The following is a 21,910-nucleotide window of genomic DNA, read 5'->3' as shown; positions in this document are numbered from 1 at the left end:
AGGATTAACAAACTCAGAGTTTTCACAAAACCTGCTTCCTGGAATACCTCTCTGAAGTGCAACTAAACCATCCCATCATATACGTGAAGACAGCGTTTAGTTAAAAGGTGGCAGGTTACGCTGCAAAGGATTTCTAGTGGAAAATAAATAAACTTCAGGCCACATTTTGGGTTTCTTGAGGAAGGATGAGGAAGAAAAAAAGGATCAGAGCAACTCTTGTTCTGTGGTGATAAAAGTAAGACGTCAACTTTATTTACAATTCTTTAGGAAACTTAAATGTTGGCAGAAACATGAAGCAAAACAAGAAAAGACGGATACAAAAGGATGTTACAGGGTTCCAGGACTAAAACTCCACAAACATCTCGAGCTGTAAACATCAGCGGGTAAAAACAGATCAAGTGAGCAGAAAAAGATCAAAATAAAGAAAAACATTTAAAATTACAAACTTCAACTTGTGTGTGGAGACACAAAAAAGAAGAAGTTAACATTTTTCCAGCAAGAAGTAAATTATAAGTGTTTATTTCTGTTCTTACATGGGGTTATGGTATAAAAAAAAGGCATCTTTTTTTTAATCTGAAACAAGCAATCACACCTGTGTCAGACTGTCTCTGTGGCTGTGAGGCCGGTACGGTGGAACCTGGAGTCCTGGGAGAGGTCACATGAGCGAGCAGCTGGAGGGGGCCGTGGTCCAGCGCAGCCAGCGGATCTTCTCGTCGCTGTAGGGCGGGTAGCGCAGGCCGTTGAGCCGCTCCAGCGCCCAGCCCCGCAGCATGCAGGCGCGCCGGTGGCTGAACGCATCGAAGCCCCAGTGGCCGTGGTAGCTGCCCCAGCCGCTGGCTCCTGGGGGAGGAAGAAGGGGGGGGGGGGCCAGGCAGGTGAGAGCAGCACATGCAGACCGGGCTCCAATATCACACCCACACATTCAATTTCAGACCGGGCCCAGCTGTGGCTTGTTATAAAACTAATGATTTCAATTGAAAACACATTAAAGCATGAATAACTGATTTAATATTTATGTTTTTTGGTTAGTGACCGTGGTATAAGCGGGATAATGAACATTAACATAAATATATGGACCTCGTCGGGCATTATCCCTTACATAGCTGCACATCTTCAGTTTCCTATTTCACCATGGATCACACTTTGGGACGCTTTCTTTATATTTCAGAGTTATTTCCGCGTAGATAACAGAGTTTGATGCTCCTTTACCAGGTTGGTCCTGGATCAACATCAACCATCATCGTTGGTCCCGGTGAAGCTGCAGTCTGTCTGCGCTGAACACTGACTTTGGTCATATTGTTTAACCTGTGTTTTGTGATTAATAAGCACGGTTTTTAATTATTTTGCGTTGGATCGATGTAGCAAATAAAATCGTTGGGACCATCCAGCTCCTCAACCATCAGTTTCACATTGTTTCACATGAGCAGTTCAGGTCTTTATTTTTATTAATGTATGCCCTAAGTCAACCCGTTTGTTCTCTTATTTTATCAGCAAATCAGTTTGGGAGGACTCTCTCACTTTGAGGGATGCTCATGGAAACTCACGGAAAAAGATCCTGAACCTGGAGCTTTGCTGCAAAACTGAAACGTTTGGGCCGTCGTTGCCTCAAAGGCAACGACGGCCCAAACGTTTCAGTTTGAGGAGGCTTTAACGAGGGCCGACATGTTCACAAATCTGGTCTAGGGATGCCCTGATACCGATACTGGTATCGGTATCGGGGCCGATACTGCTCTCATATACTCGTACTAGCAAAAATCCTCCAACACCACACACTGATACTTCATTGTTGTTGTAGTTACTGGTTAGTGACTCTAGGGGGAGATGTTGAGCTGCAGTCAGTGGTGATGAGAAGAGAGTGATACATGAGTGAGAAGAGAGTGATACGTGAGTGAGAAGAGAGTGATACGTGAGTGAGAAGAGAGTGATACATGAGTGAGAAGAGAGTGATACATGAGTGAGAAGAGAGTGATACATGAGTGAGAAGAGAGTGATACGTGAGTGAGAAGAGAGTGATACATGAGTGAGAAGAGAGTGATACGTGAGTGAGAAGAGAGTGATACGTGAGTGAGAAGAGAGTGATACGTGAGTGAGAAGAGAGTGATACATGAGTGAGAAGAGAGTGATACGTGAGTGAGAAGAGAGTGATACGTGAGTGAGAAGAGAGTGATACGTGAGTGAGAAGAGAGTGATACATGAGTGAGAAGAGAGTGATACATGAGTGAGAAGAGAGTGATACATGAGTGAGAAGAGAGTGATACGTGAGTGAGAAGAGAGTGATACATGAGTGAGAAGAGAGTGATACGTGAGTGAGAAGAGAGTGATACGTGAGTGAGAAGAGAGTGATACGTGAGTGAGAAGAGAGTGATACGTGAGTGAGAAGAGAGTGATACGTGAGTGAGAAGAGAGTGATACGTGAGTGAGAAGAGAGTGATACGTGAGTGAGAAGAGAGTGATACATGAGTGAGAAGAGAGTGATACATGAGTGAGAAGAGAGTGATACATGAGTGAGAAGAGAGTGATACATGAGTGAGAAGAGAGTGATACATGAGTGAGAAGAGAGTGATACATGAGTGAGAAGAGAGTGATACGTGAGTGAGAAGAGAGTGACACGTGAGTGAGAAGAGAGTGATACATGAGTGAGAAGAGAGTGACACAGGAGTGAGAAGAGAGTGATACATGAGTGAGAAGAGAGTGATACATGAGTGAGAAGAGAGTGATACATGAGTGAGAAGAGAGTGATACATGAGTGAGAAGAGAGTGATACATGAGTGAGAAGAGAGTGATACATGAGTGAGAAGAGAGTGATACATGAGTGAGAAGAGAGTGATACATGAGTGAGAAGAGAGTGATACATGAGTGAGAAGAGAGTGATACATGAGTGAGAAGAGAGTGATACATGAGTGAGAAGAGAGTGATACATGAGTGAGAAGAGAGTGACACATGAGTGAGAAGAGAGTGACACAGGAGTGAGAAGAGAGTGACACAGGAGTGAGAAGAGAGTGACACATGAGTGAGAAGAGAGTGACACATGAGTGAGAAGAGAGTGACACAGGAGTGAGAAGAGAGTGATACATGAGTGAGAAGAGAGTGATACATGAGTGAGAAGAGAGTGACACATGAGTGAGAAGAGAGTGACACATGAGTGAGAAGAGAGTGACACATGAGTGAGAAGAGAGTGACACATGAGTGAGAAGAGAGTGACACATGAGTGAGAAGAGAGTGATACATGAGTGAGAAGAGAGTGATACATGAGTGAGAAGAGAGTGATACATGAGTGAGAAGAGAGTGATACATGAGTGAGAAGAGAGTGATACATGAGTGAGACTGGCAGCTCCGTTTCAGGCAAGATAGCAACTATTAATGCAGCGGGACGTCAGCAGTTGGACATATTTCAGAATAAGAGACGACGACAGAAGCAAGACAGACTGAAGCTACTGCTGCTAAGGAGTCAAGATGAGGGAAGGAGAATACGTTTAATACCAGCAACTTGATAAAACATCTCCAGACGCATCATAAAGCTGAGGATACGGAGTTTACTAATGCTACTGTAAGAACACAACAGCAACATTGTCTCTTTTGCAGAACCTGAGCTAGACAATGGAAAGAGACGACCCACGGCCGTGTTGGCACGGTATTCTACTCATTTTATTTATTTTTATTGAATTTATCTGTTGCAAATAAAACCTGTCTTCTAATTCGTTTCGTTCATTGCGTTTTTAGTTATTTTTGTAGTAGAAGTATCTTAAACTTAGAGTGCAACACAAAGTGCTTTACATTAATAAGTAAAAAGAAACAATCTCCCTTGACCCCCCCCCCCACTCCCCGAGTGAACTGTAAATTATGTACATGTTTGTACCTAAATAGATCTTTCCTAACAGTGTCTTTTAACACGGCAGCAACTTTGCTGATTAAAACGGGACAGAACCAAGAGAAAATAACCAGTATTTATTTATATGTTTGAAATCTGCTTCTACCTACTTCTATCTGCTAAAGAAGAAGTAGCGTATTCTTCTTTGCATTTATTTTGTCTTAGTTTTGATTCTAATTCCAGTTAGAGCGCCCCGAGCGGTGGAAGAAAAATCCACAGAATAGAAACCTTTGTATAAGCTGCATGGTTGAAAACCTATGAAAAAAGTAGCGGCTTATAGTCCAGAAAATACGGTAGTCGTACTCTGTGTGAAAGAAATGGCATCAGGGCCTCCCATGTGTGTTCAGATTGAGGGTAACAGTCCCGGGACACCTACCTACTCCTCCGAAGGGCAGGCTGGGCAGGGCCATGTGGATGATGGCGTCGTTGGAGCAGAAGCCCCCGCTGCTCGTCCTCTCCATCACCGTCTTCACCACCTTCAGCAGGAGAGAACATGAGAACCAGAGCACCCTCCCGCCCCGCGGGGCCTGCACATGTGCCTGTTCTTACCGAGGACTCGTCGGAGAACACGTACACGGCCAGAGGCTTCTCCTTCCCCCGGAGCAGCTCGATGCTTTTCTCCACAGACTCCACGGTGAGGATGGGCAGGATGGGGCCGAAGATCTCCTCCGCCATCAGGGCGTCGTCGTCAGCCACGTCCACCACCACCGTGGGAGCTGCAGGACAAATGGAACGTAGACATAAGTTAGCTCATGAACATCAACATTATGCAGGTTTAAATCACTTGTACTCAGTACTCGAGTTGTAAAAAACAATCAGGGGGGATGGTGGATTTGATCATATGGGGACAGATAATTTGTGCTGATTACAAATAATATAATATATTACAAATAATAGCAGTGACCAAAACACCTGCAGAAATACTGCAGGAATGACATAGCAGCAGTTAAATGCAGCCTTCTGTAAGCTTTAAATATCCACTGGGCTTACATCAAATACATCAAAACACAACAATAAAAAACACTTTTCTGAACTTATCAATATGACTCTGTCCTTCACAGGATAAGTAACATGGATCACTGCAAAAACTCACAATCTTAACAAGAATATTTGTCTTATTTCTAGTTAAAATGTCTCATTTTAGTAAAAAAATCTCATTACACTTAAAACAAGACTCATCACTGGAAAAAACAACAATTTTCACCTGTTTCAAGTAGATTTTCACTTGAAATAAGTAGAAAAATCTGCCAGTGGAACAAGATTTTTTTGCTTGTAATAAGAAGATAAATCTTGTCCCACTGGCAGATTTTTCTACTTATTTCAAGTGAAAATTTACTTGAAACAGGTGAAAATTGTCCAATAAGTTATTTTTCTGGTGTTATTTTTCTGGTGATGACTCTAAATGTTGAAATAGCAGTAAAACCACATTCATTGATGAAATGACATAAGGGATGGAAAGGGGGATGGCAGTTTTACAGGGGGGATGATTTGGACCGTTTTTATTTCAGGGGAGGATGATTTTGACCGTTTTTATTTCAAGGGAGGATGCCATCCCCCCTCATCCCCCCTCAACTCCAGTACTGCTTGTACTGAATGTTCTGGTGTTAACCCCTGATCACAGTTCTGATCAGGTTCTTCCAGAGTTCATCAGGCTGAGCCACATGTTTTATGTGTAATTTACTCAAACCATTCCCCCTAAGAAGCTTCAAGTTATTTGACGCCTCCAATAGGGATCAGTGATTGTACTTTAGGACAGAAAGTGAGGAACGTGACTCATGCATTCAACCGTTCTCTAAGGTATAAGAGTCAGAGCGGAGCTGAGTTTTCTTCCATGCGAGTCTCTGACTACGTTTACATGCAGTCAAAATTGGGTTATTATATAAATTGTTATTCAAAAGTGTTGTTTGCTGATCTCAAAACACTGTTTGTAAATCCAAAGGTTCTGGTGGAGCTTAAGCTGACTCTTCAATGAGTCAGTCCAACTGAGGTGACAGCTCACAGACATCATCAGATGATTGGTGGTTAAAGCCCAACAAACATGTTTGTAGGTGCTCATTAATGTGACGTTTTCAGTACAAAACAAAACATTTTAGTACTTTTAGGAAGTGCTGTCTTAATGCTTGCAGTCTCTCATCCCTGCTATTTACAGAAACTACACTAAGCACCTTTAGACTTCTGTCCTAGTTATCTCTGGTGAATGTTGTCTATTTGCCACGATGTTGCACATCAGCCCAGATAAATTTGGCTCTGCGCTACAAAGGACACCTATGTCAGGGGCAGATTTTAGGAGCCAAGAGCAGGACAGTGACTGGCAGGCTCGTGAGTGCTCTGGAACAGGCACACTACTCCTGTGACTACGTTTACGTGCAGTCAAAATTGGGGTTATTGCTAATATTCCGATTACTGAAACATTAGGAATAATCTGTTTCCATGTGTGAGCTAACAGGGTTATCCCTGTTTACATGGTAATTAATCATTTGGGATATCTGGATCAAACCAGCGATGCACGGAGAACATCATGACGCAATTCCTGTCATTTCAGCTTCTTCTTCCTGTATCCAAATCCAAAACAACAACAATAACAGCCCAGTAGAAGTCGTTTTGTTTCTTGGTCCTGTAGTTCGGTAGCATCTTCCAGCGGAGCTTGGTCTGGTGGTTCTACAAATCCTGCTTTATGCAACTTTTCTCTCACCTTCTTGTAAATCTTCTATCCCGGTACTTTCTACCGTCTACAAATGCAGAAATGTTCATATCCTTCATTACATTTATGAAGTGATTAGTCTCCTCCTGGTCTTGGTTTCTCCGTGTTTATAAGAACTTCCTGGACTCAAAAGACCAGGATTCCTTGTGAACAGAGCATGAGCAGAAAACTAATTCCTGCAAATTCGGGTTATTCAAAGGGGTTATTGGTGTTTACATGGCCGTGCAAAACCGGGTTATTGCTAATATTCCGGTTAGAAAAGGGTTATTGATGCATGGAAACGCAGTTTTGGGGATCAGGGGATTTTGTGAGCTGGTCTCAAGCCTCAAGTCCAGACCTGGAGATATTCAGAGGAATCTGAACTGTTGGGATCATCTACCGGTTCATACAGGCCAACAACACCGTTGTCCATTTTTAAGTAAAAGAAAAAAAAAAAAAAAAAATAAGCACAAAATCCACGCTCTTTGATCCAAAATAAGTATAAGAATAACAACATGTGAAAATGTCATGATTTTTCTGTAATTTGTCAACTAAATTAATTTTAGTACAAAATGATGGCAGATTGACAAACATTGAAGCCTAGTTTATAGTTAATTTCTGTACATGTGTCTGCTCCAAACGTTTCCTTCCCACACCTCTGTTGTCAGCCGTGTTCCTACGGTTGCTAGGCAACATATGCACCTCCACATCCAGAGGGACTAGTAGGTGGTTCTGGCTCCCAGGGGAGGTGTACCGGTGTCAGGAGACGGCTGTCATTTGTTTTCGTACAGGTACCTGTGCAGTAACTGGACCCACTGGAGAGGTTGAATCTCTCAGGCCTTTAATAGTGGCAAAACATCAGCAAAAACAGCTGCAACTAGTGGAGAAGACGGGATAACAGCCGATTATCAGCTTAAATTAGCGTCAGTTGGACTTGACAGTGACCCGTACAATTACCCCAAGAACCAGTGGTCCATGGACATTAATATTTGGTACAGTTACCAAGAACCAGTGGTCCATGGACATTAATATTTGGTACAGTTACCAAGAACCAGTGGTCCATGGACATTAATATTTGGCCACCAATCCAGTTTCCTGATATTTATATGTACTTAATTTCTACGCCGGGGAAATACACAAAGCAAAGCTTGAAGGCTTACAAAAGTCTTGACGCTTGGTCCGACTTCAAGGCAGGATTTGTTGTAGAAATTAAAGTGATGAGGACACCGAACTTTATGATTTGACCGTTTAACGTTAGCTACCCAAAAATCCTACATTACCTGATACAAAATGGGAACCACAAATCCACATTTCAGTGTCTGGAATCCAGTTGTTTCAGCGAATTGCAGCGATCCATTTGTCTCTCTCTCAGATCAGCTGATCAGCTGCTTCTGAGAGAGCCTGAAACTAAGAGGAAGCTCAGAGGGGACCGCGCCTTCGCTGTTGCAGCTCCAAAACTATGGAACAACCTGCCTCAGCAAATCAGACAGGCCTCCTCTCCGTCTGTTTTTAAATCTCTTCTCAAAACCCATCTCTTCTCCTTGGCTTTCAACACCTAGCAAAAGGCAGTTGAGTTTATTTTATCCTTTTATCTTCTATTCTATCCTTTTATTCACTTAACTTATCATGATTGTTTTATTTACGTGCCTTGTGTTTTACGGTGTTTTGTCTTCGTTTCCCATTCGCCTGTCCAGCACTTTGGACCATGTTGGTGTTTTTAAAGTGCTTTATAAATAAAGTTGACTTGAGCTTATTTTTCATCAGTCTGTAAAACGATAACTGATTTCTTGCTAAATCTATGAGTACAGTCGATCACACAACAGCTCTTTCCCATTTTAGATGTTTTCCAGTTGCTTAAACTGAAAGTTTACGCTGACACTCAGTCTTTCTGACACTCGGGTCTTTCTGACACTCAGTCTTTCCGACACTCAGGTCTTTCCGACACTCAGTGGGCGTAACCCGCTGTGAAGTCGCATCTGTGACGTCATGTGCATTCCCTCTATTGTCAAAAGTTTCTTCCATCCTGGGGAAACGTCTTCAAAAACCAAGACAACGATGTTGAGTTTCCTCGATTCAAGCCTCCGCACAACTGCTGTGACCCGGATGAGCGAGTCTACAGTGTACAAGTGCTGATACCTTACGGTGCTGCTGGACCCACCTATGTATTTGTCCTCCTGGTTTCCGGTTCCTCCCACGACCACCTTCCCGCTGGTCCTCTTGAGCAGGTCCATGAGACGGCTCCAGTGTCGGGGAGACACGATGCGGGCCAGGTCGGGGCTGTTCTTGGGCTCCTGGGTGTAGAACTCGTCCAGGACCTCGCGCACGGCCGGCAGCAGGGCGTCCCGGGTGGCCGTCGTGCACAGCACGTAGTCCGGGGCCACGCAGCTCTGGCCCGCGTTGAAGAACTTGGCCCACACCAGGCGGCGGGCGGCAGCTTTGAAGTCGATCCGGCCGTAGATGAGGCAGGGACACTTGCCGCCCAGCTCCAGGGTCACCGGGGTCAGGTGGACCGACGCCGCCTGCATGACCCGCCGGGCCACGGCCTGAGAGCCTGGAGGACGAGGATAATTCATGTTAACCCTGGTGCTGGACTGGGTCAAAATCACCTCATTCTCCTTCCTTCTTTCCTCCTGCTCTCGCCTTCCTTCTCCCTTCCTCTTATCTCCCTTCCTTCCTTCTTTACTCCCTTCTTTCCTTCCTTCCTTGTTTTCCCCCTTCCTTCTTTACACCTTTCCTTCCTTCCTTCCTTGTTTTCCCCCTTCCTTCTTTACACCTTTCCTTCCTTCCTTCCTTGTTTTCCCCCTTCCTTCTTTACACCTTTCCTTCCTTCCTTCCTTGTTTTCCCCCTTCCTTCTTTACACCTTTCCTTCCTTCCTTCCTTGTTTTCCCCCTTCCTTCTTTACACCTTTCCTTCCTTCCTTCCTTGTTTTCCCCCTTCCTTCTTTACACCTTTCCTTCCTTGTTTTCCCCCTTCCTTCTTTACACCTTTCCTTCCTTCTTTTCTCCCCTCGTACATTCCTTCCTTCCTTCCTTCTTTTCTCCCCTCGTACATTCCTTCCTTCCTTCCTTCTTTTCTCCCCTCGTACATTCCTTCCTTCCTTCCTTCTTTTCTCCCCTCGTACATTCCTTCCTTCCTTCCTTCTTTTCTCCCCTTCCTTCCTTCCTTCCTTCCTTCCTTCCTTCCTTCCTTCCTTCCTTCCTTCCTTCCTTCCTTCCTTCCTTCCTTCCTTCCTTCCTTCCTTCCTTCCTTCCTTCCTTCCTTCCTTCCTTCCTTCCTTCCTTCCTTCCTTCCTTCCTTCCTTCCTTCCTTCCTTCCTTCCTTCCTTCCTTCCTTCCTTCCTTCCTTCCTTCCTTCCTTCCTTCCTTCCTTCCTTCCTTCCTTCCTTCCTTCCTTCCTTCCTTCCTTCCTTCCTTCCTTCCTTCCTTCCTTCCGCAGATGTGAGATTAAAATGTGATTAATTAATTATAAATTAGATTAATTTGTTTAATGGCCTGACAGCAGTAAAAGCAACTTCATGCATTTTTCATGCAGATTAAATCAGACACTGCAGACGTGGTACATGTTCCAGGAAGGATGGCGTAGCTGGAGTTACCTGTGTAGAAGATGTGGTCGAATCTATTCTTCAGAAGAGCCTCCGTGTCCTCTGCCCCACCACGAACCACCGCATAACAGTCCTGCACAATCAAGAGGACAATTCATTGCCAGGATGTGACGTCTCCAGACACACCTCAGGAAAAGAGTAGCAGCGCATTAAACCAACCATCAGCTAACAGAGAAAACGGAAACTCTTCCAAAAATGACAAACGCAGGAGAAACACGTGCAGATGAGCAGTAACATTGAAAGTATTCATATTTTGCTGTAATTTAACAGGAGTTGCTTTACCTCAGACAGATATTTGGGAATGAGCTCTGCTATCAGAGCTTCTGTGGCGGTGCTGATCTCCGAAGGCTTGATGACAACACAGTTTCCTGGACAAAAACACCAACCAGATAGTAAAGACAGTCGCCTCTTAAAGATTTGATCAAAAAGTCTTAACCTTCCTAGCCATGTCCATCTTTTTTGACGTGCCAGAGGACAGGTAACACCATGACTGAGCATTCCCACCTTCAGTAGATCAGTGATACTATACAGGACTGTCTCAGAAAATTTGAATATTGTGAGTTTCTGTAATGCAATTACAAAAACGTCATACATTTTAGATTCATTGCAAATCAACTGAAATATTGCAAGCCTTTTATTATTTTAATATTGCTGATCATGGCTTACAGCTTAAGAAAACTCAAATATCCTATCTAAAAAAATTAGAATATTCTGGGAATCTTAATCTTAAACTGTAAGCCATAATCAGCAATATTAAAATAATAAAAGGCTTGCAATATTTCAGTTGATTTGTAATGAATCCAGAATGTATGACTTTTTTTTTTTTTTTTTTTTTTTTTTTTAAATTGCATTACAGAAAATAAAGAACTTTATCACAATATTCTAATTTTCTGAGACAGTCCTGTATCTGCGCGGCTCACAGTTGGAACATTTTGCAACATGCATTGAAGTTGGTGCAGCTTGGTCAATTCAAATCCTTGATTGCTGACCATTTTACTCATGTTTGTAATTGTTTTTAATTTTTCGCTTTTATTTTTATTCTTTTTATATGGTTGTTGTACATTCAGCATCATTGTAAATGAGGGCTTGCTCTCAATGATTTCTCCAAATTCAAATAAAGGTTGATGATCTGTCACAAACCTGAGGATCAACCAGGGGGTGGGGGGCTCTTTGGCCCCTCGCCTGCCAGGACGTACAATTATTACTTCATCAGCTGAGCATCACAAATTTGAAGAAAAGTCACAGCAGGGTTTTCTGAGGAAAACCTGACCATATTTATACATTTTAAATGGATGATGAAGACGTGAGCAGGTCCAGCTTGAGAGACAGTAACCTTAGTAGATGTTCCTTAATTCATCATGTCCCACAGCCGATCCACAACAGAGGACACACTCTGGACCTGGTCATTAGCCATGGCCTTCCCACTAGTGTGTCCTCTGTTGTAGACTTAGCCATGTCCGACCGTTACTGGCTTTAATGTCACAGGCCTTGCTCTGGTTGATTCTAATGGTACTTTTCCACTAGTTCCTACTCAGCCCGACTCGACTCGCCCTCGTTTATTTTCAACACCCAGATCAGAAGTAGGAGGTTGGAGAAGCTGCTGTGACGTATTTGATTGTGTATCTAAACGGAGAAGACAACAACACTAAAGATGTAGAACCTGGAGGAGATGATAGATGTGCTGCTGGATCTGTGGCTTGTGTTTGATATAAAGTTAAAAAATAAGAGTGAGAGAAGCTTCAAGCAGCAACGCTTTTTAATTGTTTGTTTGTTTGTCTCTGCGCTGCTGAAAAGTCAGCTGGAGCCGTGAGCAGCTATGAAGAGACAGAGGTCCTGGTGGATCTTGTCATTCCTACTTACTACTTTTATCCAGAGCGACTTACATCTGAGACACGCACCATGGAGCAGTTAGGGTTAAGGCCTGGCTCGTAGATGCTAGTAGATGTTTCCTTCAGCATCAGTAACTAGTAGATGTTTCCTTCAGCATCAGTAACTCTAGTAGATGTTTCCTTCAGCATCAGTAACTCTAGTAGATGTTTCCTTCAGCATCAGTAACTAGTAGATGTTTCCTTCAGCATCAGTAACTAGTAGATGTTTCCTTCAGCATCAGTAACTAGTAGATGTTTCCTTCAGCATCAGTAACTAGTAGATGTTTCCTTCAGCATCAGTAACTAGTAGATGTTTCCTTCAGCATCAGTAACTAGTAGATGTTTCCTTCAGCATCAGTAACTCTAGTAGACGTTTACTTCAGCATCAGTAACTCTAGTAGATGTTTCCTTCAGCATCAGTAACTCTAGTAGATGTTTCCTTCAGCATCAGTAACTCTAGTAGATGTTTCCTTCAGCATCAGTAACTCTAGTAGATGTTTCCTTCAGCATCAGTAACTAGTAGATGTTTCCTTCAGCATCAGTAACTAGTAGATGTTTCCTTCAGCATCAGTAACTAGTAGATGTTTCCTTCAGCATCAGTAACTAGTAGATGTTTCCTTCAGCATCAGTAACTAGTAGATGTTTCCTTCAGCATCAGTAACTCTAGTAGATGTTTCCTTCAGCATCAGTAACTCTAGTAGATGTTTCCTTCAGCATCAGTAACTAGTAGATGTTTCCTTCAGCATCAGTAACTAGTAGATGTTTCCTTCAGCATCAGTAACTAGTAGATGTTTCCTTCAGCATCAGTAACTAGTAGATGTGTCCTTCAGCATCAGTAACTAGTAGATGTTTCTTTCAGCATCAGTAACTAGTAGATGTTTCCTTCAGCATCAGTAACTAGTAGATGTTTCCTTCAGCATCAGTAACTAGTAGATGTTTCCTTTAGCATCAGTAACTCTAGTAGATGTTTCCTTCAGCATCAGTAACTCTAGTAGATGTTTCCTTCAGCATCAGTAACTAGTAGATGTTTCCTTTAGCATCAGTAACTCTAGTAGATGTTTCCTTCAGCATCAGTAACTCTAGTAGATGTTTCCTTCAGCATCAGTAACTAGTAGATGTTTCCTTCAGCATCAGTAACTAGTAGATGTTTCCTTCAGCATCAGTAACTAGTAGATGTTTCCTTCAGCATCAGTAACTAGTAGATGTTTCCTTCAGCATCAGTAACTAGTAGATGTTTCCTTCAGCATCAGTAACTAGTAGATGTTTCCTTCAGCATCAGTAACTCTAGTAGATGTTTCCTTCAGCATCAGTAACTCTAGTAGATGTTTCCTTCAGCATCAGTAACTAGTAGATGTTTCCTTCAGCATCAGTAACTAGTAGATGTTTCCTTCAGCATCAGTAACTAGTAGATGTTTCCTTCAGCATCAGTAACTCTAGTAGATGTTTCCTTCAGCATCAGTAACTAGTAGATGTTTCCTTCAGCATCAGTAACTCTAGTAGATGTTTCCTTCAGCATCAGTAACTAGTAGATGTTTCCTTCAGCATCAGTAACTAGTAGATGTTTCCTTCAGCATCAGTAACTAGTAGATGTTTCCTTCAGCATCAGTAACTAGTAGATGTTTCCTTCAGCATCAGTAACTCTAGATGTTTCCTTCAGCATCAGTAACTAGTAGATGTTTCCTTCAGCATCAGTAACTAGTAGATGTTTCCTTCAGCATCAGTAACTCTAGTAGATGTTTCCTTCAGCATCAGTAACTAGTAGATGTTTCCTTCAGCATCAGTAACTCTAGTAGATGTTTCCTTCAGCATCAGTAACTAGTAGATGTTTCCTTCAGCATCAGTAACTCTAGATGTTTCCTTCAGCATCAGTAACTAGTAGATGTTTCCTTCAGCATCAGTAACTAGTAGATGTTTCCTTCAGCATCAGTAACTCTAGTAGAAGTTTCCTTCAGCATCAGTAACTCTAGTAGATGTTTCCTTCAGCATCAGTAACTAGTAGATGTTTCCTTCAGCATCAGTAACTCTTGTAGAAGTTTCCTTCAGCATCAGTAACTCTAGTAGATGTTTCCTTCAGCATCAGTAACTAGTAGATGTTTCCTTCAGCATCAGTAACTCTAGTAGAAGTTTCCTTCAGCATCAGTAACTAGTAGATGTTTCCTTCAGCATCAGTAACTAGTAGATGTTTCCTTCAGCATCAGTAACTCTAGTAGAAGTTTCCTTCAGCATCAGTAACTCTAGTAGATGTTTCCTTCAGCATCAGTAACTCTAGTAGATGTTTCCTTCAGCATCAGTAACTAGTAGATGTTTCCTTCAGCATCAGTAACTCTAGTAGAAGTTTCCTTCAGCATCAGTAACTAGTAGATGTTTCCTTCAGCATCAGTAACTCTAGTAGAAGTTTCCTTCAGCATCAGTAACTAGTAGATGTTTCCTTCAGCATCAGTAACTCTAGTAGATGTTTCCTTCAGCATCAGTAACTAGTAGAAGTTTCCTTCAGCATCAGTAACTAGTAGATGTTTCCTTCAGCATCAGTAACTCTAGATGTTTCCTTCAGCATCAGTAACTAGTAGATGTTTCCTTCAGCATCAGTAACTAGTAGATGTTTCCTTCAGCATCAGTAACTCTAGTAGATGTTTCCTTCAGCATCAGTAACTAGTAGATGTTTCCTTCAGCATCAGTAACTCTAGATGTTTCCTTCAGCATCAGTAACTGGTAGATGTTTCCTTCAGCATCAGTAACTCTAGTAGATGTTTCCTTCAGCATCAGTAACTCTAGTAGATGTTTCCTTCAGCATCAGTAACTCTAGTAGATGTTTCCTTCAGCATCAGTAACTAGTAGATGTTTCCTTCAGCATCAGTAACTAGTAGATGTTTCCTTCAGCATCAGTAACTCTAGTAGATGTTTCCTTCAGCATCAGTAACTCTAGTAGATGTTTCCTTCAGCATCAGTAACTCTAGTAGATGTTTCCTTCAGCATCAGTAACTAGTAGATGTTTCCTTCAGCATCAGTAACTCTAGTAGATGTTTCCTTCAGCATCAGTAACTAGTAGATGTTTCCTTCAGCATCAGTAACTAGTAGATGTTTCCTTCAGCATCAGTAACTCTAGTAGATGTTTCCTTCAGCATCAGTAACTAGTAGATGTTTCCTTCAGCATCAGTAACTCTAGTAGATGTTTCCTTCAGCATCAGTAACTAGTAGAAGTTTCCTTCAGCATCAGTAACTAGTAGATGTTTCCTTCAGCATCAGTAACTCTAGATGTTTCCTTCAGCATCAGTAACTAGTAGATGTTTCCTTCAGCATCAGTAACTAGTAGATGTTTCCTTCAGCATCAGTAACTCTAGTAGATGTTTCCTTCAGCATCAGTAACTAGTAGATGTTTCCTTCAGCATCAGTAACTCTAGATGTTTCCTTCAGCATCAGTAACTGGTAGATGTTTCCTTCAGCATCAGTAACTCTAGTAGATGTTTCCTTCAGCATCAGTAACTCTAGTAGATGTTTCCTTCAGCATCAGTAACTCTAGTAGATGTTTCCTTCAGCATCAGTAACTAGTAGATGTTTCCTTCAGCATCAGTAACTAGTAGATGTTTCCTTCAGCATCAGTAACTCTAGTAGATGTTTCCTTCAGCATCAGTAACTCTAGTAGATGTTTCCTTCAGCATCAGTAACTCTAGTAGATGTTTCCTTCAGCATCAGTAACTAGTAGATGTTTCCTTCAGCATCAGTAACTCTAGTAGATGTTTCCTTCAGCATCAGTAACTAGTAGATGTTTCCTTCAGCATCAGTAACTAGTAGATGTTTCCTTCAGCATCAGTAACTAGTAGATGTTTCCTTCAGCATCAGTAACTCTAGTAGATGTTTCCTTCAGCATCAGTAACTAGTAGATGTTTCCTTCAGCATCAGTAACTCTAGTAGAAGTTCCCTTGTTCCTTTTTCGTGTAACTCTAGGAGCAATGTCCTGACTGCTTGTGAAACCTGTAACTTCTGGTCTACGTTGGATTTTTACCTGAGTCTGGAGTTCTCAGCTTCTTAGAGCAGTTACGTTTGGACTTCCTCATGGTTTGGTTGGTTTTCATGGACATTAAGACCAGCAGAGGCTTGGAGACACTTGTGTGTTGTTGTGAACTCCAACACCGAGCTGATTAGGTCACAAACATGCAAATACCTGCAGCAATGGCTCCAACCAAAGGCACGATGAGAAGCTGCAGGGGGTAATTCCACGCCCCGATGACCAGCACCACCCCTAACGGCTCCCTCTGGATAAAACAGTCGTCCAGTTTGGTGGCCTGAAAATCAACAGGAAACTTCTTATAAGTTAAAAGAAAGGAATGTTATCTTTTCAAATAATATAAATTACAAACAGAACAATGGAAATGTTAATGTTTTTCTTCTCTCTAATGTGTAAAATAAACTGAACCCAAACCAGGAAGAAAAGAAATAACACAAAATAACAGTGGACTTGTTGAAATGATAAACCCCTACTTTATGTTCAGTTTCCTTTTTCCACTGCAGCAGAACTGAACTGCTTCACTAAAACTTAGGACCAATAAGCCATTATTGTTGGATGGTTACATTTTTCTAAATTAAAAAAAAAAGAACCAAAATATTATTTGCTACCTTTCTTTTTCCCCGTTGTACCAAGCTTGTAACTGACCGTTGCACCCCGATGTATGCCCGGGTAAATTGCGCCCCCCCCCCAGACATTTTTAGCCCCAACTGTTTCACACTTCCTGTCAGAAAAAGGTTAATTTCTCAACTCATATTACCACTTGTTGATTATGCAGATATTGTTTATCAAAATACTCCAGATACCCATCTTAAACCTCTGACTGTATTATTTATTTAATTCATTATGTAGATTTATGTTACGTTGTCCTTTCAGAACATCATTGTTTTACGTTTGATTCATTGAACTGGTTTCAACCCAAATCTAGACGGCAGTTTCATTGGCTTCACTTCCTTTTTAAATGTGTTTATTTTCACTGTCCTCCATATTTAAAAGAACTCATGATTCTATATAACTCTCCATACTCACTCAGACAAATGAATTTTAATTTTTTCTTTGTTCCTAGAATTTTAAAAGAGGTTGGTAAAAGATCATTTTATTTTAAAAGTCCATCAGATTGGAATAATCTTCCTCTCTTTCTGCGTTCTATTACATCTTTTCATTGTTTTAAGTTGTCATTATATTCTCATCTTAAAACAAATTGCCTATGTTTTTAATTTATTTATGTTTTTTTTTTGTCCTTTTTTCTATTTATTTATCTATTTGTTTTATGTCATGTATGTCTGTACTGTAATGTGATATATTGTTACGTATGTTTTCTTGGGACCCCCTTGAAAATGAGATGTTACATCTCAAGGGGCTATCCTTTAATAAATTCTAAATATCCACTTGTCTTGATTTCCCCCCCGGAGACGGCTGAACCTACCAGGTTTTTGGCTGCGTACTCGGGCTGCATCCAGCTGGAGATGTTGGCGATGGCATGATGAACCTCGTTGGTCACGATATCCACCTCAGAGAGGATGGTCTCAAACTTGGGCTGATGAACAAGGACAACAAAAATCCGGGCGAGTTAGTGCAGACTGTGAACTCTAACAAACAAAAAATAAATAAATCACAGGTTCATTATGACGTCTGTAAAGAGAGACTGAGTAGATAAAATACAGAAGACAATCTTATTTCTCTGATATCTTCTAAAAACAACACTGCTGCGTTCTGTTCACTCCTGTTGACTGGTGAGAGTGAGGGCTAGGCCTGTGATGAAAAAAAAAAAAAATTCTGATTCTAAATCGATTTTCATTTTAATTCCTAAAAATCGATTTGTATGTCTAAAGATCGATTTTTTTTCCCCATCATTACAACTTTTGGTATTTTTTGTTTATGCCCAAAAGAGGAATGTTTTGTTGGACAAGAGCATAACTAGTGCCATGTTTTTGCCTTTAAATATGTTTAAAAGGTATGAAGTTTTCAGTTATAATTGCATGAATTGTCTATATTTCTTTGCTTTATATACTGCCTTGGGGTTACATTTGCAAAAAAGGCTAAAAACCAAATTCTCATCAATGGGAAAAAATGAAAAGCGATTTCCTTTGTCCTCTGTTTCCTCCCTGGATCTGTTTAGTAATTCTGACCCACAAGATGTTTCTGAAAGCAGTTCTGGGAGCTGATTGGTCCTTACAGCACCATTAGCTGCAATACTTGCTGTTGGATCTCAATATAATACTAGTATAAATATGTTGTATAACTACACAGTCATATAATTCATGCAACATTTCAAAAAACATTTTTAATAACACTAACTCAAATCAATATCGGAATCAGATCGATTCAAAGCGTGATAATCAATTTGTGCACCCAGAGTTAGATCCAAAACGGGGAGGCAGCTTTCAGCTTTTATGCTCCTCACCTGTGGAAAAAAACTCCCAGAATGCACCAGGGCTGCTGAAACTCAACAGCTTTAAGTCACCGTTGAAAACTTTTTCATTTACTGCTGCATTTCAGTAAAGAACTTTGACTTGTCTCGTACATGAAAGGTGCTATACAAATAAACTTGCCTTGCCTTCTTGCGTCATCCTCAGGACAAGCCCCCGGATTACGTAATTATTTTGAGTTCATGTGTCTGTGCACGTGTTGTCTCCTCCTTACCTTTGCCAGGTCTTTGTGCACCGCTTTTACAATGTGCTCTTCGTTGTCCTTGAGCATGGACATGAGCTTGACCAGCTGTCCCCGACGGAACGCCTCAGGCAGCGTGACGCCGGACCGGAAGGTCGACCGTAACCGCTCCACAACCTGGCTCTGGGTGTCCATCCTTTCACCTAAAAACCACACACCGTTCACAACCGTGTATGGGGAGAACTAAACCCAGCCACGCTCCCTGTGGGATTAAAACGACTGGACGTCGAATAACGGGATTCAAATACTTGCTCAGTTATTTGATACTAATGGCCTCCGCACATTCAAGGATTTAAAAGAACAGTATAATTTAGATCATCTTTCTCGCTATATCTATTTTCAGCTCCGCTCTGAAGACCTACGGCGTTCCATGGAACTCTGAGCTTCCCAAACATGACCTGGCAAAACAACTGTACAATACCACCAACAGCAGGGGAACAGTATCAGTTCTGTATGTACAAATACTGCAGGCATCTTATTAACTAATGTGAAGTCAAACATATTGGCAAAGTTAATTTAATTCTATTACTTCTGAAATAACATGGAAAGTAGTGTGGAATAATATCATTCAAGCTTCAAACAATCCTAACCATCAAACTATACACCTAAATATTGTTCATAGAGTTTACTTTACCATCAGACTTAGACATTCAATGAAGCTGGAATCATCTCCTCTCTGCCAATTATGTACACAAGGTTGCTTAGGTACTTTACATATGGTTTGGGAATGCCCTGGAGTACAGTTGTTTTGGTTACAAGTCACCAAATCTTTATCCAAAATCTTAAATAAGGAGGTTCTATGCTGTCCTGTACTTTGTTTGCTGAATAATAATTCTCCATTTTTAATGTCAATACATGAAAAAATAATTTTTGTTTTGTTCTAACTGTTGTAATACATTTTTCCCCTGTTTTTTTGCGTTTGTTCTTTTCAAATGTATAGTGGATATGCTGCTACAACATAATGTATAGAGCTGTGCCTGTCTGCCCTTTTTTTTTTTTTTAAAGTTGGCATAAAATTAATAAAAAAAATGTTAACAAAAAACAACGACTGGACGTCCTCGTAGTGATGTTTTCTGGAGAAGTCACAGCTTGTAATCAAACTTGACGAGCCTGTCTCTAATGACTCACCACAAGGGAAACAGAACTCCCATGAGAAAGGGAAGAAAATATCACCTGCTCGTGTGTGCAGAAATTACAGTGAAGAAAACAGGGAAAAGTTGCACATTTTAAGAATTGTTTAGTCTACTAGTCTTCTTCCCATCAAAGTCAAAATAACTTTTAATCCTCAACTTGTAAATCAATAAATACCAGTATATACCTGAAGCTACAGCAGGAAGGAAGTAAAAGTCAAATACCTTATGTTTTATCTAGAGTCTGCATCTGACCTGAAGCAGGTTTACACTGTTAAACATACTTTTAAACGATTAAGCTTGAGGGCCAGACAGGCCTATGGTGGTGAAGTTAGTTTCAGGTTGGATGACAGTAGCGACCGCTTTCAAACCACGTGACCCACTATCTCCTAACCCAAGTCAAATGTAAAACTAAAAAGGAGAAAATTAAGACAAACCTGTTTTTATAACATTGGAATATACTGAAGGTTAATATTTTCTTGGAAATGTCAATAGTTTTTTTCAGTTTCCAAAACGGGTAACTTTAAAAGCTATAATGGTATTCGTTTGAGGGACAAATATGACAAATGTTTTGTGCATTTAAGGGCTCCTTCTGTACTGAGATCCACTTTCGAAAACCTGTCAAATTTGTCTCTTGCAGTGGTAAAATTAAGCTTTGGTTTAGAGTCCACCACTCGTTTTGCAATGTACTGAAAAAGTTAAAAAACAAGAAAAGAAAACATGTCTCACTTTCCTTACGTATCATTGGCGTTTAAGTTGTAGTGACTATAAATTCATGTTAAAAACAAGTTGTTCATTACAAAGATACTGTTATCTAGTTGAAGGCTAAAGTCATTCCAGGGGCGTTTCTGAGGCTTGTAGTCACTTGAAGGCGCCGGTGTTATGTCCATTTCTGCTACCTGCCGAGAAATGCTACTTTGCGGTTGTGCACATGCGCACAGTCGATTTTCAAAGTTTGATGGCCACGCTAAATTGATAATATGCGATGTTGAGTATTTGATCCTTCAACATACACTACCCATGACATGAATTGCATTACACTTTGTGAACATTATACGACAAAGAGAAAAAAAAAAAACAATTATATCGCTTTATTTGATATTCATTCAGTCATTTGCCTTTATTTAACGAGGCAGGTCATTAAGAACATATTCTTATTTACAATGACGGCGTGGCAAGTGACAAGGACCACTTGGGGGAAAAGGAAGTGGTTTAGGGAGTAAAACAGTAAAATTGTAGCTCTACAAAAGGTAGAAAACCATTAGGGAGCATTTTTTGGCAAAGAAGCAAAAAATGGCAGAACAGCGGTCACGTGGTTTCCAGCCGTTGGGAAAACTGTCCTCGTCCCTGAAAGCGAGTCCCCGCGGAAACGTCCAAACCAAAACCAACTTCGCCACGGTCGACCGACCGCTGATATGGGACGAGAACCAGCTCTAAGTCCTCGATAAACTTCACTTTTAAACTCGTTAACAGATTATATAACACGATTTGTAGTAAAGTCACTGCTATTAACTGTCAAAAGTAAAGTCGCTAACACGAAAAAACGACACTTGAGCCTGAATTATGGTTCTGCGTTAAATCGACGGCGTAGCCTACGGCGTAGTGTACGCGGCAACGCGCACCCCTACGCCGTAGGCTCTGCGTCGGTGTAACGCGGAGGCATAAATCATACTTGACACTGCACGTCATTTAAAAATAAAAAGACAAAAAAAAAAGTTTGCATATTTTCTGTAGGATTCAATCGAGCCTTACTTGGTTAGGACATTGATCCGCAGGAAGCAGCGGTCGTGTGTGTAAACGGAGCGGGTTAAAGAGGGAGACCGGAGCGGTTACCTGCTGCTGCAGCGTCGCCGGTCAGGTGTGAGGCGCTTCCGGGACACGCTTCCCTGTCTCTCCCGGCGGATCCTGGGGGTTGGCGGAGCCAGAAAAACGAGCCTCATAAACTAGTCGGGCGAGAAGAAGAGAACCCTCCCAGTCCCTACGCGTGACTCCGGCTGAGAGGTGCATATCTTTGACCAAAAGAAGGTTTATCTCGGTCTTAACGGGAACAGTCTGTTAGTTCCAGTTCAAACGCGGAGTGATTCATTCACCG

At 41.4% G+C, this 21,910-nt stretch overlaps 1 protein-coding gene across 2 annotated transcripts; it reads right to left on the bottom strand.

Annotated features, from left to right (window-relative positions):
* Positions 1-230: 230 nt before the first annotated feature.
* On the bottom strand, positions 231-21,886 carry aldh3b1 (aldehyde dehydrogenase 3 family, member B1). Of its 2 annotated transcripts, none has more exons than XM_061712887.1 (10): positions 21,571-21,886; positions 18,662-18,831; positions 17,445-17,555; positions 16,178-16,298; positions 10,433-10,518; positions 10,142-10,223; positions 8,707-9,099; positions 4,418-4,584; positions 4,245-4,344; positions 231-840 (listed from the first exon to the last, which is right to left on the bottom strand). In XM_061712887.1, the coding sequence occupies exons 2-10, from the start codon at positions 18,821-18,823 to the stop codon at positions 656-658; spliced, it is 1,407 nt and encodes a 468-aa protein (XP_061568871.1). In that variant the 5' UTR covers positions 18,824-18,831; positions 21,571-21,886; the 3' UTR covers positions 231-655. The 2 variants fall into 2 exon arrangements, with proteins under 2 accessions (XP_061568871.1, XP_061568872.1); XM_061712888.1 differs by having other exon boundaries at positions 21,652-21,886.
* Positions 21,887-21,910: the final 24 nt, after the last annotated feature.

This window comes from Cololabis saira, chromosome 21, assembly GCF_033807715.1.
Source record: "Cololabis saira isolate AMF1-May2022 chromosome 21, fColSai1.1, whole genome shotgun sequence".
NCBI lineage: Eukaryota > Metazoa > Chordata > Actinopteri > Beloniformes > Belonidae > Cololabis > Cololabis saira.
The sequence above is the reverse complement of the archived record's forward strand: the minus strand, read 5'-3'. Positions and strand labels throughout refer to the sequence as shown.